Genomic DNA, 14,136 nt, shown 5'->3' with positions numbered 1-14,136 from the left:
GTCCAGGGAGCAGGAGTTGGTTCCTGCCTCTAATGCTGACCTGTGACCTTGGGCGGACTGCTTTTGCTCCTCCACATATCAGCTCAACTGCTTATTTGTTGGCCATGCAGTTTATGCTCATCATCTTGTTTAGCAAGATAAGGTATAAAAACAGGAGGAGGATGCACTTCACAAGATCACCAGTCGAGTCCTTTTCTAGTTCTCAAATTCCTTTCTCCTTGATTTGTCCAAGGAAACACTGCTTGTCTGTAGCTTTTGAATTGAAGCCAGGCCGCCATGGGGTTACTGGTTTGTCACAGCATTAGCAGTAGAGCGGGGCTGGCTTTGAACTCCTGGTTTTTCTCCTCCTCTTGGCTCCCTACACGTGGTGTTGAGGAAGTTGAGGGCTCTCCCAGCATTTTAGGGGCAGAGTGGGTCAGCACTGGTTTTGCTGTGTGTGGTCTCATCCCCACAGATGCTAGCCCCAGATTTCACTTTGATTTCCTGAACTTCAAGGAGGACCACCAAGGAATTAGGGACGGACAGGAGACAGAAGAAAAGCAAGGAATTAACCTTGCTCTGAGACAAAGCCAGGGGTGCCCATTGTCTCAGATAACCTTCCTGTGGTCCAAGGACCTTAAAGTTGATCACAAGACTTCTACTTTTAGTATGTTTATTTTTACCTTTCAAAGACCTATAAAAGATACACCCAGGATGGCCTGATGGTCCCCTTCAGGTCTAAAGTTCTAAAATTCTCCTGTGTGCAGAGCTGCAGAGGCCAAGTGTCTTTGGGTAGATGAACCTGGATGGATTTCATCCCAGGCCTGCGGCATCCCAGGACGGATGCGCGCCAAGCATCCTCAGACTGCATCTTCATGCCACCCGTAGTCTGGGTGGTGATGCTGTCTTGCACCACACTTTTTTTTTCTTATAATTAATTAATTTATTTTAATTGGAGGCTAATTACTTTACAGTATTGTAGTGGTTTTTGCCGTACTTTGACATGAATCAACCACGGGTGTACATGTGTTCCCCATCCTGAACCCCCCTCCCACCTCCCTCCCCATCCCATCCCTCAGGGTCATCCCAGTGCACCCGCCCTGAGCACCCTGTCTCATGCATCGAACCTGGACTGGTGATCTGTTTCACATATGATAATATACAGATTTCAGTGCTATTCTCTCAAATCATCCCACCCTCGCTTTCTCCCACAGAGTCCAAAAATCTGTTCTTTACATCTGTGTCTCTTTTGCTGTCTCGCATATAGGGTCATTGTTACCATCTTTCTAAATTCCGTATATATGCATTAATATACTGTATTGGTGTTTTTCTCTCTGACTTACTTCACTCTGTATAATAGGCTCCAGTTTCATCCACCTCACTAGAACTGATTCAAATGTATTCTTTTTAATGGCTGAGTAATACTCCATGGTGTATATGTACCACAGCTTTCTTATCCATTCGTCTGCAGATGGACATCTAGGTTGCTTCCATGTCCTGGCTATTGTGAACAGTTGCACCCCACTTTGATCCACTCCCATGGTTTAAGCGCTGGCTCCCGGATGGCGGAAGTGAGGCCTTCCGACTCTCACCTCCTCGCTGCCTCCCTTTTCCGCAGATGATGACCCAGGTGGAGGGACAGCAGAAGAACCTGGTGCACGCCATCGAGTCTCTCCCGGGGTCTGGTCCCCTCACTGCCTTGGACCAGGACTTACTGCTCCTGAAAGCTACCTCTGCGGCCACCCTCAGCTGCCTCGGGGAGTGCCTGAGCCTGCTCCAGCAGAGTCTGCACCACGCCGGCCAGCCCAGCCACAGGCCGGGGGCCTCGGGTAAGACCTCCCCGGCAGCGGCGCGCGCGGGTCTGCGAGTGTGCGTTGTCCACTGTGCCCACGTGCATGTCTGTCCGCGGTGACCTTCTTCCTTTAAATCTATCCATCTTGCCTTTTATCCAGGCACTTCTGTGTTTACCCCTTCTCAAACTCGCGTGGGCTGTCTCTATTTTTTTTCATTTCACCCGTTAGCAATGTGCCCTCCTATCAACAATTTAACATTTTCATGAATACTATGGAATTCCTTTGAGACTTGCTAGCATTCAGTTCTCCGTTGCCGTCTGTTCTGTGAATTTTGCACTCAATGTTGTGTTTGCAAGATCTATTGCTCTGCAGCATCTGGTCTGCTATTTCTAACTGTGCCTGTGGTGTGTATCCCCACCTCCTCCCATGATGAACAGCCGCCTTGCCTCCTGCTCTCTGCCTGCGGCCACCATGCCCTCCTCTTTCCTGTCTCCTCAGGGCCCAGTGTGAGATTTTCTCTGAGATACATAACAGAAGCATTTCTAGTTGTTTGTCAAGAAGTTAGAGATAATAATCAACTCCCTGCAGAGACTCCATTCCTTTTGAAGGAAGGTTTCATCGATAAGCAGATAGAAAGATACTAGGGAAGATTGAATTAAATGATAAAGGTGAAAATGGCTTGAGATGGGTCATGTCATAGGGAATTATAAAGTATTAGAAGAGATGCACTGACGCCTCACTGAGCTTTGTTGCCCAGGGTTCAATTAATTAATGAAGAATGAGGCAGTTCAGGTGATGGGAAGCCAAGCCAGGTTATGACGAATGGTCTGTATTTCACATTTCCTCCAGGTCCCCACTGCCCGCCCCTGTCACCAGGGTTGAAAGGTGATGTTGGTTTCCCAGAGTCAGCTGTAGGGGCGGGGGGCTTGAGTTTCTTCTGTAGTACCCACCGTCATTACTCAGCTCTGATTCTATCAGTGTCTACCTTTTGCTACCCGCTTTATGAAATCTTCACGAAGTAGATATCGTCATGCCCACCATGTGGGTGAGCTGAGCTGAGGCTCAGAGCAGGTAAGTGACCTGCCCGAAGCCACCCTGGTATCGCAGAGCAAAGTCCAGGGGTGGGCTCTACCCTCTGTGGCAGCCGCCTGGGGTCCTTTGTCCAAACCAGAATGGACCACCCAGTAGACTCTGGATTCCCCAGACTGGGGCTGTCACACCTTAATTCTCCGACACTGTTCTGCTCACAGCTTAATTTTCTCAGGGCAGGTATTTGTATTTTTTTCTTTATTGTTTGGGAAATAGTTTGAGACTTCTGAAAAAGTTACAAGAATAGTATGAAAAATTCTCATCGATCTCCAAATTCTCCAAATGCTATTACCATGTTTGCCCCATCTTCTCTGTATGTATAAGCCTATTATAATATTCTAGCCACTAAAAAGTAAGTTGCCGATGATATGTATCTTTACTTTTCTATGCCTCAGTGTGAATTTCCTTAAAAAAGGGCACTCTTCTCTGTAGTAACAGTACCATGGTCCAAATCGAGAAATTAACATAAATACAATCCTCTTCCTAATTTGCAGACCTTACTAAATTTTTTTAAAAATTGTATTTGTTTATATTTTTGGCCTGGCTGGGTCTTCGTTGCTGCATGTGGGTTTTCTCTAGTGATGAGCAGGGGTTACTCTCTAGCTGCAGTTGTACCGGCTTCTCATTGCGGGGGCTTCTCTTGTGGAGAACAGGCTCTAGGGCACACAGGCTTCAGCAGTTGTAGCTCTTGAACTCTGTGGAGTGTGGGCTCAGTAGGTGTGTTGCATGGACTTAGTTGTCCCATGGCATTGTCAGCTCCCCTGACCAAGGATTGAACCCATGTCCTCTGCGTTGGCAGGCAGATTCTTAACCACTGACCACCAGGGAAGTCCCGACTTTTCTGAATTTTGCCTATGACTCTACCAGTGTCTTCTCTAACAAAAGAAAAAACATTCAGGTGCCTGATCTGGGCTTGGGAGAGGCGTGTGTGTCCAGGTACAGAGTGAAGGCACCCCATGTGCTTTTTTCCTTGCCTTTTTCTTCTCTACTTGAGAAGTCTCATTGAAAAATGAGACTCCCTGACTTTTCCTGATCTGGATGGAGCCTCAGTGACTGCTTTAGGCGTTGGGCACACCTCAGCATTAGACTGGGTGCTTCTCAAAGTTCCTAGAATTCTTCTTGCACCAGAACCTGCTTCTAGGCTCTGTGAACAAGTGGGCTCATTCCAAGAAGGAGTGGATAAGAAACTTGAACCATTTTCTTGTGCCTGAAATTCATGCCTTACCTTTTTCTTCAGGTGACTTTCTAGTAAATTTCTAATTTTCCTTCCAGATTTTCATTCTTTCTCTGGGGTTTTTTAAGGGCTGGAGGGACAAAGCTTGAGGTAGAATGTCAGATGTGGTGAGAGGTTGAAATGGGGACTATTTGTGGGGGAGGCGGGAGACCACGCAATGTCTGGACACTGCTGCACCCACCTTGCTGCCTTCTGTGGGGAGTGGTCATCCTGTCCCTTCCTGGACCTGACCCTGTTGTCCACCCACCCTTCCTTTTAGCCGTTTTTACTGGGGAACTTGGCTGAAGGTTGGAGAATAGAGCATTAAGCATCATAAAGGTTATTGTGTTTCCTTGTCTTCCTAACCCTTTCCAAAGTTATATTCCATATAACACAGCCCTTTGGATTTTAAAACATTTCTGCACATGTCTTTTAAATCTGTGCCGCACATTTGGGGGAAAGAAGGTGGAATTACATCCTCACCCAAAGCATCATAGTTGCCTGCAGTTAAAACAGAATTCCAGAATCTCAAGCTAATGGAATGGAAGAGCCTAGTGACCCCAGGAGTGTCGTCTCAAAATGCATCTGTTAAGAACCTCAGGGCTCTTGGGGTTGATGGGGGCTGTAGCAGCCTGACTCCTGCTGATAAAAACTTAACGGTTATATCCAAGGAGTGCCAGACTGGGTTGATGGAAATCAAAATCTCGTTAAAGTGAACCTCTATCAGGCTTTCCTCCAGAGCGGTCCCTAGCCTTTTGGGCGCTGGGAACCGGCTTTGTGAAAGACACTGTTTCCATGGACCGGAAGCTGGGGGATGGTTTCCAGATGATTCAAGCGAATTCACTTATTGCTCACTTTATTTCTAATCTAATGCCACCACTGACCTGACAGGAGGTGCCAGTCTGTGGCTCAGAGGTTGGGGACCCTTGCTCTAGAGTTTCAGGGGGCAGGGGAGGGGTGGGTGGGGCACAGGTAGGTCAGCACAGCTTGTATCTGTGGGCACTGTTCATGAAGGCCTCTGCTTTCTGATCCCTCCTGCACTGATTTTTTTCTTTTTCTTTCTGCCCCTCTTCGGAATCAAAACCTAATCTGTGATCTCCCAGCATCTTCTGTAGCTTCTCGTTGCATCTTCTGGGGAACCTGGCGGTGGCTCTAGAGCCTTTGTCATGCAGATGTTGCTCCCCGACCTCAATTTCATTTCAAACAGAGCGACTGGAACAAGCTGGAGAATTACTTGAGCTCCCATCTGTGCCCACCTACACATTTCAGGCTCGGGTCCTGTCTCCGATGTTACCTCTGAGATAATTCAGGGCTGAAATGCTTCATCTAACTTCTGTTTATGGAGAGGTTTGTAGGTAAAATTTGTAAAGGAACTTGGCTTCTTGGTCCAGGCTTATGTTCCCCGGTTCTCCTCTGTCCTGGTGACTGAATCTTCTCCAGTGTTTTGATGAAGGCAGATGCTTGATGGGATGGGGCATGTGGGCATCTGGTTTCCCGAGTCCAGATATGTGCCTCTGATTTTCTGTGGTGTGACAAGTCAGGGCTGCTCCAGAGCTGGAGACGGCTGGGCTGCTTGGGAGTCTGTGCTGGAGGGGGATTCCAGACCTTAAAGTGGTCTGTGGGGGCAGAGCAGTCTGCTGCCTGTGCTTCTGGGGCGTTCCTCACCTGATCCGGGGAACATGATTCAGAGGCAGCACAGACACCTGTGATCAGACCATGTTCTAGTGCACTGTGAGAGCTGGCTCTCACGTTATAGTGGGTGCGGGACAAGCTGCTGCAGTGGGGGTGGCAGAGGAATCCCCATGGATGATGTTCATGCCCTTGGACATGAATCAGGGCCAGAGACCAAGACACATGTAATTGAAGAGAGGGGAACCAGAACAGAATTTAATATGCACTTCTTAACTTGCCTTTCCAGTAACTTTCTCATTCTCTTTTAAGATTTATAGGGATTGTCAGTTAATAAGCCAGTTGCATTGGTTCCTGCTGTTTTGGGGTTTGGCCAAGAGGGTCAAATAGATGAGACTTTTTTTTTCTTTTGGCCATACCACTCAGCATGTGGGATCCAGTTCCCTCATCAGGGATTGAACTCAGGCCTCCTGTATTGGAAGCATGGAGTCTTAACCACTGGACCATCAGGAAAGTCCTGGTGAGACTATTGTAGGGACTTTTCTGGGCTTTTCCCACTTGTTGACTTCTTCCTTCTGCTCTGCTTCATTTTTTCCCAGAAACATCTTCAGATTCTCAACTTTCATCCCTTTTCCCCACTCAGACCCCTTTTTTTCCTCTGTCTCTACAATGTCTGTCTTTTCTCAACCTCTATCCATCCTTCTTTCCTGACACCCAGTGTTTCTGTTGGCTGTGCATCCTATTTAGGTCACCTTCCCTTATTTTGTGATTAAAAGTCAAGATAAAAATGTGCACTGGGAAGACCCAAAGGGATCGGGTAGAGAGGGAGGTGGGAGAGGGGATCGGGATGGGGAATACATGTAAATCCATGGCTGATTCATGTCAATGTATGACAAAAACCACTGCAATATTGTAAAGTAATTAGCCTCCAACTAATAAAAAATAAATGGGAAAAAATAAAAATAAACAAAAAACCCCACAAAAAATGTGATGATCCCTTCAGTAAGCAGCATATTGGGAAACACTACCATTGCAGAATATTTCAGATGGGTAGTTTTATTTATTTACTTTTATACAGCAGTCAAAACTGATTGATTGGCACTTCCTCCGTAAAGAAAGCCATCAGATCCTGCCATACCAGCATTTCATCATAAGTACACCCTATGTTTTTCCCATGTTTGTAAATGTCAGCCTTACTCATTTGGGGAAAGCCCTCTCAGACTGACTGCACCTAGGAGGCGGGAGTTCACTGTTTCTCAGGAAGAGTGGGGGGCCTTCCAGTGCCTCCCCTGTCACTGGCCTCCAGCGCTGCCTCCAGCGCTCCAGCAAGGGGTAAGCTGAGACCAAGGGCAGAGTCAGTCCCACAGTCAAAGCTTTAAGCCTGTGGTTAAATCTGTAGCTTTCCTTCTGCTTCCGGTTGGTTAAGAGAGCCAGAAAGGTTTTTTTCCCCCCTTTTTCTTGGGCTTCTTGTGTCTACTAAGTGTTGTGTGAGGAGCTGCAGGCATGTGTCAAAACCTGGTGCAAGCACTAGTTTGCAAATTGGTGAACACCTGACCCATTGCCTTCCTCCTCTCTCCCATTGGATCATCTCCAATGGTCTGCCACTCAGGAGCTTTAGGGTGGACTAGAAAGTGAAAGGCAATTGACATACAGCCAGTAGGCTACGGTCAGCAGCCACGTGGTCATGTTAGACCCTGGTTTTCTTTGCATTTGTCCTTGCTGGTATGTCTCTGATCGCCTCTCTATCATAGACCTTCTGAGTCACTTTCTATAGGTGAGGCATGTTTTCTCACCTGTCCAACACATCCATAGTGAAACACACCGTGAGCCTTTGTGCCACTAAGAAAACGCTGTCAACTAAACTATGACACGTCATTGAGCATAAGATGAACTCCGATTTCAGAGATGTTAAAATGTGAAAATTGGCATGTCTTTGGATTATTGAAATCTGGTTGAGACTTGTGTTTTGTTTTATGACACCGTCTTGAGAATTTATCTTTCAGACACAGAATGCAGTCCAGTCATTTATTGTTTTCCCTTACAGTGCTGCTTGTTTTCCTTGGTCTCCATTATGCTTTTTGTTTCTGTATTTGTGCTGCTTTTCTTGTTTCCTCTCATTTTGCCACACAGGTTGTGTTTCCTTTTCTTTAGCATTTTGGGGGAAAATATGTATATAAATTATAGTAGTGGTCACATTGCAGTCTTCATAAGGATTCATTGACTTGTAGTATTCTAATTGTCAAAATCAAGAATGACGCACTATAGGGTGATGAAGACTCAGAATACTTTAATTTCCTTCTTTTCTTAGTGGACTTCCCAATGTTTGATTAGAATATAATGTGGGAGATATTATCAATATTTTAATATTAATTTAATACTCAATAATGTGTAATAATGATTAGATCTCTTTAAAAGAATTTTGACTTAATAGTCAGTGATGTTATCATGTTTTCAAGAAGCATTTAAATTCAGTTCCAGGGCTGGGACGGCGTATGATGAGTGGAACACCTCCTTTGAGCACAAATTTAACGGTACCAAAGTCATTAAGATAAATGACGTTTTAATGCAATATCTTGAAACCAAAATGAATGCAAAAAAATCCAGGATGAACAAAATATCAAAATCTTAAAAGATAGGACTTGACTGGGTGAGGCAACTGAGCCTGAGTCCTTTAAGACATTTTTTTATTCTGACATAATTTTGATTTAAACAGTATTGCATGAACATGCCATTTATCTTGATTACTGAGTGTTTTGCTGCCTCTTTAAATTTTACCCAGAGGCAAGTGCCTTTTTTCCTGCCCTGAGTCCCAGCCCTGCTCAGCCTTATGTTCAGCTGGGTTCATTGCTCACTGCCTGTCCTTTTCCACGGCTTCTCCAGTCTTGAGTTCTTTATCCTGCTGCTTTTCTTCATGTGTTGGGATATGACCTCAGGTCATTTTTTTCCCCAGAAAGTGGGATATTTTCTGAGTCCGTGCAGTGGTGCTCAGAAGGCACAGAGCGTAGAGTTTGAGAGTCTGGGCCCTGGGGACAGATGGCCTGGGTGTTCATCTGCCATTTACCCCTGACGCTTACTGCATGCCTTTTTGTTTATCTGTCAAGAGGTAAGTCTTAGGATTAGATTAGATCGTCATTAGATGTCATTAGAATTAGATGAGCTAACGCACAAAAATTTCATATGATAGGGACTTGCCTGGTGGCTCAGTGGTTAAGACTCTTCACTCCAAGTGTGGGGGCCCAGATGTGATCCCTGATTGGGGAGCTAGATTCAGTAGGCTGCAACTGGGAGTTTGCATGCCACAACTAAAGATGCTGCAAATACAAAAGGAAGAAGAAGAAGATCCTGCGTGCCACAACTAAGACCTGGCCCAGCCAAATAAATAAATATTAAATAATAATTTTAAAAAGAAATTTTTTGTATAGTAGTCCTTGGCACCTAGCAAGAGCTCAACAAATGCTGACTCTTTTCAGCAGAGGAAAGATAATTTGTCTGAAGACAAGCATTATCTTTCCAGCCCTGCACCCACAGGGAAATATGTAGATATTCATTTACATTCTTCTCTTCATCTGTCGTCTTTTGGCATTTAGTGTTGTAGCAAAAGCCAAGACTAGCTTGATTTTTTTTTTTTTTACCCCTTTAAGGCAGGTCTAACTGTTCTGCCTAAATGATTGGAAAATTTTTCCTCTTGATTTTTTTTTTTAATTAAAAAGTGTTGCCAAACTTAATGAGCCAGGCATTCATTAAACTATTCTATTTTTGTGTGTGTTTGACATTTCAGTAAGAGAAAAAACCTAAGAAAATATCGAAAGCTCTCTAGATATGAGTCTTTTCCCATTGGTTTTGCTGGACTGTGGTGGGCTGTTTTCACGGGATCCGCAACCCACTCTTCAGCTCCAGCTGTGTTTCTTTACTTCTGTTATTGTTTATTGTTTTTGTTCCATTTGTTCCACTGATCTCTTTTCACTTAAAGGTCTCTGCCGTGTATCTTCTGTCTTTAAAAAATTTTACTATTATTATTTATTTTTGTCTGCACTAGGTCTTCATCGCTGTGTATGGGCTTTCTCTAGTTGCAGTGAGTGGGGGCCAGTCTCTAGTTGTGGTTTGCGGGCTTCTCATTGTGGCAGCTTCTCCTGTTGCAGATTATGGGCTCTAGAGCACTGGCTCAGTCGTTGCGGGGCATGGTCTTAGGTGCTCCATGGCATGTGGGATCTTCCTGGGCTAGGGATCGAACACATGACCCCTGCATTGGTAGATGGCTTCTTAATCTCTGGACCACCAGGGAAGTCCTGAATCTTCTGTCTCATTGCTGACCCTTGTGCCCTTGGCAGCTGCTCACTAATAGAACTTCATCTTGACACACTACTTACTTGACTTTCTACAGTGTTGATCCTGTTTTCCCCTTGTTTCAGTATTAACCTTAATTCTGCTAATGTTGGCTTCATTTCCTCATCATAAGTCCTTCCTGCCTCCACCTCTTTCTGCACCTCAGCCTGTTTTCTTCTCCTGGCTCTGTGTTCTTGTTCCATAGTGGTTACTTTATTTTGTATTATTTCAAGGATACACCTCTCCTGATGTTTTCTCTGACACCTTACCATTTAGAGTAAATTTCAGAGATATGTTGTTCCTCTCAGCCTTTTGAGTACCCTTCTCAGAATACTGTTGTTTTTCCTCAAGCACTGTAGAGTCCTTTAAAAAGGACTCTAAACAGGACTCTAAAAAGGAGTCCTTTAAAAACAAAAAAATAGTGGAAACTTTTAGAATTAGCCAGCTGCACTCAGTTTAGATGATCCCAATTTCATTGGCAACATCCAAAGCATCACAGTCAGGAGCCAATTGGACATAGGCCTTCTTCCCTCCATCGGGCCTGATCAGGGTGTTGACCTTGGCCGTGTTAACGTCATAGAACGCCTTCACAGCTGTTTAATCTGGTGGTGCTGGCCTTGACATCCACAGTGAACACCGGGTGTGTTGTGTCTGCTGTTACCTTCATGGCTGACTTGCTGGTTGAGGGGAACTTGATGGCGTGGTGGTCACACTTGTTTCCCCCAGGGGCACTCTTCTGAGGGCATTTGGGCTCCCTCCTGAGCCAGTGGACAACGAGTGACGTGTGGATCATCTTCTTTTTTCGTTTTATGGCCGTGGACGCCTTTCAACACTGCTTTCTTGGCCTTCAAGGTCTTTGCTTTGGCTTCCACTTTGGGAAGGGCTGGGGCTGAGAGGAAGAAGGAAAATGAGGGTGCAGGGGCACCCACTGCCGAGCTTCAGTACAGAATTGATCAATTTATACAGCCTTTTTCATTCACTCTGTTAGAATTTTCCCCCTCTATCCAGACTCCCAAACCAGTGACTGGGGATCAGAGCGGCTGGACTGGTCTCCTGTCCTCACTCACTGGGCTTTCATGCTCGGAATCTGTAGAATGTACAAAAACTACATTTCCCAGCATGCATTGCCACCCCCCCTTCCTGTCTTGGTCTTTGTCTCAGGATGCTGTGTTTCAAGGCCAGGCCAGACTCTACTTCCTGCCCCATTGTCTCTCTCCTGGTTATCACCTCTGACTGACGGTGGCATGGAGGGGAGCAAGGGGCAGAGTTGAGGTTTGAGAGTAATGGAACACTGTCCTGATTGCCTATGAAGAGTGAGTGTTAGTCACTCAGTCATGTCTGACTCTTTGTGACCCCATAGACTGTAACCCACCAGGCTCCTCTGTCCATGGAATTCTCCAGGCAAGAATACTGGAGTGGGTTGGGGTTCTTCCCCACCCGGGAATCAAACCCAGGTCTCTTGCACTGCAGGCAGATCCTTTATCATCTGAGCCACCAGAAGGAAAGCAGATTTTTTCCCCTAGTGCCTTTCAAGTTTTCCTAATTACTCTGGAGGACATTTTCTACTTATATAATGAAATAAAATGTGAAACAAGTAGTACCTCTGTATTTATGAGACAGCTGCCCAGTATTTAAGATCTGAATCTAACTTCTGGTCTCTGAGCAGGAGTTGGTCAGCATAACAGGTAAGAAGTACCTTTCCACCTTTCTGAGGGCAGATTCTGGGCCTTGGAACCCTGGATTGTTTTTTTCAGTCCAGCCCCATCCACCTTCTATTTATGGGGCTTCTTTCCAAACCTGTCCTTAGCTCACCCTTCAGCCTTTGATTTTAGTGTTATGAGTTTTTGCCTTTTTAAAAAATAACATCAAAGACTGGCATATGGATGACTATTTTGTCATTAAAAAAGAGTGGTAAAATATACATATCAGAAAATTTGACTTCCTAACCATTTTTAAGTATTCAACTCAGTAGTGTTAAATATATTCATATTATTGTATGACCAAACTCTCGAACCCTTTTCATCTTGCAAAGCTGAACCTCTGTACCCAGTAAGCAATAACCCTCCTTCCTCACTCCCTTCCCTGCTGTGTCCCCAGACCCTTTTCATCAACATTCTACATACACCCATTTTGAAATTAAAGATATCCGAAAGTCTTAATGGTCCTTCGCTCATTAGGCACAGTTGTAGTGAGCACACACTCCTTGCCAGACCCTGTCGTAGGTTCTGGGAAATCAGCACTGAGCAAGATCAGTATGGCCTCTGTTTTTAAGAAGCTGAGTTTTTAGGGAGAAGAGGAAGGCAGACAATAAATGAATGAAGAGAGTGAGTTCAGTTCAGTTGCTCAGTCGTGTCCAACTCTTTGTGACCCCATGGACTGCAGCATGCCCGGCCATCTCCTGGAACTTGCTCAAACTCATGTCCATCGAGTTGGTGATGCTGTTCGACCACCTCATCCTCTGTCGTCCCCTTCTCCTCCTGCCTTCAGTCTCTCCCAGCATCAGGGTCTTTTCCAGTGAGTCAGTTTTTTGCATCAGGTGGTCAAAGGATTGGAGAGTGAGTTCCAATCGCACTAAGAGCTGGGAGACAGTACAACAACTATTGGGACGGAGGGGAGCCTGCAGCATGCTCCCTTGGCCAGCGTGGTCCTGGGCAGGGGGCCTCTGTGAGGGAGTGATGGTTGAGTCGATCCCTGGATTTATGTGGGAGACCTCCTCCACCAGGTAGATGAATGAAGGATGTCAGTCTTAGCAGGGAAATAGTGCCCACAAAGACTCTCACTACCTTGAAGAGTTTGAAACAACATAGCCTTGCTTGGGCATTGTGAGCAGCAGGGGGAGAAGGAGCAGATGGCGGGCAGCGTCTGAGGCACTGGAGGGCCGCGGAGTTCTAGTTCGTGTGAGGCAGTCTGCATGCGCCAGCCTTCCCACACTCACTCACTCCTGCTCTCGGGCTGAGGACGGAATCCCCAGGTTCAGCTGAGTGTGAGGCCAGTTCTTTTTCTAATGGCAGGACTGCTGTGGGGTATAGAAATCTGCCCCCAGTTACTTCCTGTCCCCTTCGGAAGCATATGCAACTATTCTACAGTGACCCGTGCCTCAGACAGGTCGGGGATGCCCCGGGGGCACAGTGCTTAAAGAACCCACCTGCCAATGCAGGAGCCACAGGAAACCCGGGTTCGATCCCTGGGTCGGGAAAATCCCCTGGAGGAGGGCATGGCAACCCACTCCAGTATTCTTGCCTGGAGAATCCCGGGGACAGAGGAGCCTGGCGGGCTACAGTTTGTGGGGTCGCAGAGTCAGACACAGCTGAGCATGCGTGCTTACAAAGGTTAGTATTAGAAAGGCTTTCTTGTTGTTCTCAAGGATTTAGGGAGGATTAGAAAAATGCTTTATAGGGAATTCCCTGGCAGTCCAGTGGTTAGGACTCTTGATTCCACTGCTGGAGGCCTGGGTTCAATCTCTGATCATGGCACTAAGATCCTGCAAGCCACGTGGCATGACCAAATAAAGAAAGAGAGAAGAAAATAAATGATTTATAAACACCAGTCTGGTAACCCCAAAGAGTTTTTGCTATAATGGCATGACCACATCTGTCTTCAGTGATGTGGCTTCTTGACTTCTGCCACGCTGGCTGCATCCAGTGGCTGTGGGCTTGTGAACGTCATCACACTGCAGATGTCTTTTCTCAGCTCTGGTCATCAGATTGCACTCAAACTGCATTTTGAGCAGCCTGTGTCTGATAAAATTCTACTTTGTTTATTTTTATTTTTTTGGCCACATCGTGCGGGATCTTTCCTGACCAGGGATTGAACTTACGCCCCCTGCTTGGGAACTACAGGATCATCAGGGAAGTCCTCGACTTTTGGTTTTTTATTGTAACTATTTTAAAGTATTTTTAAACAGGTAAAAAAAAATAATAATAAACACCCTTAAGGAAATATGGCGAACATGAATTGTTTTAGTCCAAGAATGGGGAGAGACACAGCCTATGGTGATTCTGATATGGCCATTATGCAGAAACCCGTTCATGAATAGATGATCTGAATCTACACTTCATTCCACTGAACCAACCGAAATCCACCACCATCCACTTAAAACTGGGCCCACTT

The 14,136-nt window shown here is 45.7% G+C and overlaps 1 protein-coding gene across 3 annotated transcripts in view; it reads left to right on the top strand.

Annotated features, from left to right (window-relative positions):
• OSBPL10 (oxysterol binding protein like 10) overlaps positions 1 to 14,136 on the top strand; it is a 317,366-nt gene that overhangs the window by 232,521 nt on the left and 70,709 nt on the right. For all 3 annotated transcript variants that reach the window (XM_043885775.1, XM_043885773.1, XM_043885776.1), the window contains exon 5: positions 1,598 to 1,808. In XM_043885775.1, the coding sequence (XP_043741710.1) occupies positions 1,598 to 1,808 (211 nt within the window). The remainder of the gene's footprint in view (positions 1 to 1,597; positions 1,809 to 14,136) is intronic.

Source organism: Cervus elaphus, chromosome 24 (genome assembly GCF_910594005.1).
Source record: "Cervus elaphus chromosome 24, mCerEla1.1, whole genome shotgun sequence".
NCBI lineage: Eukaryota > Metazoa > Chordata > Mammalia > Artiodactyla > Cervidae > Cervus > Cervus elaphus.
The sequence above is the reverse complement of the archived record's forward strand: the minus strand, read 5'-3'. Positions and strand labels throughout refer to the sequence as shown.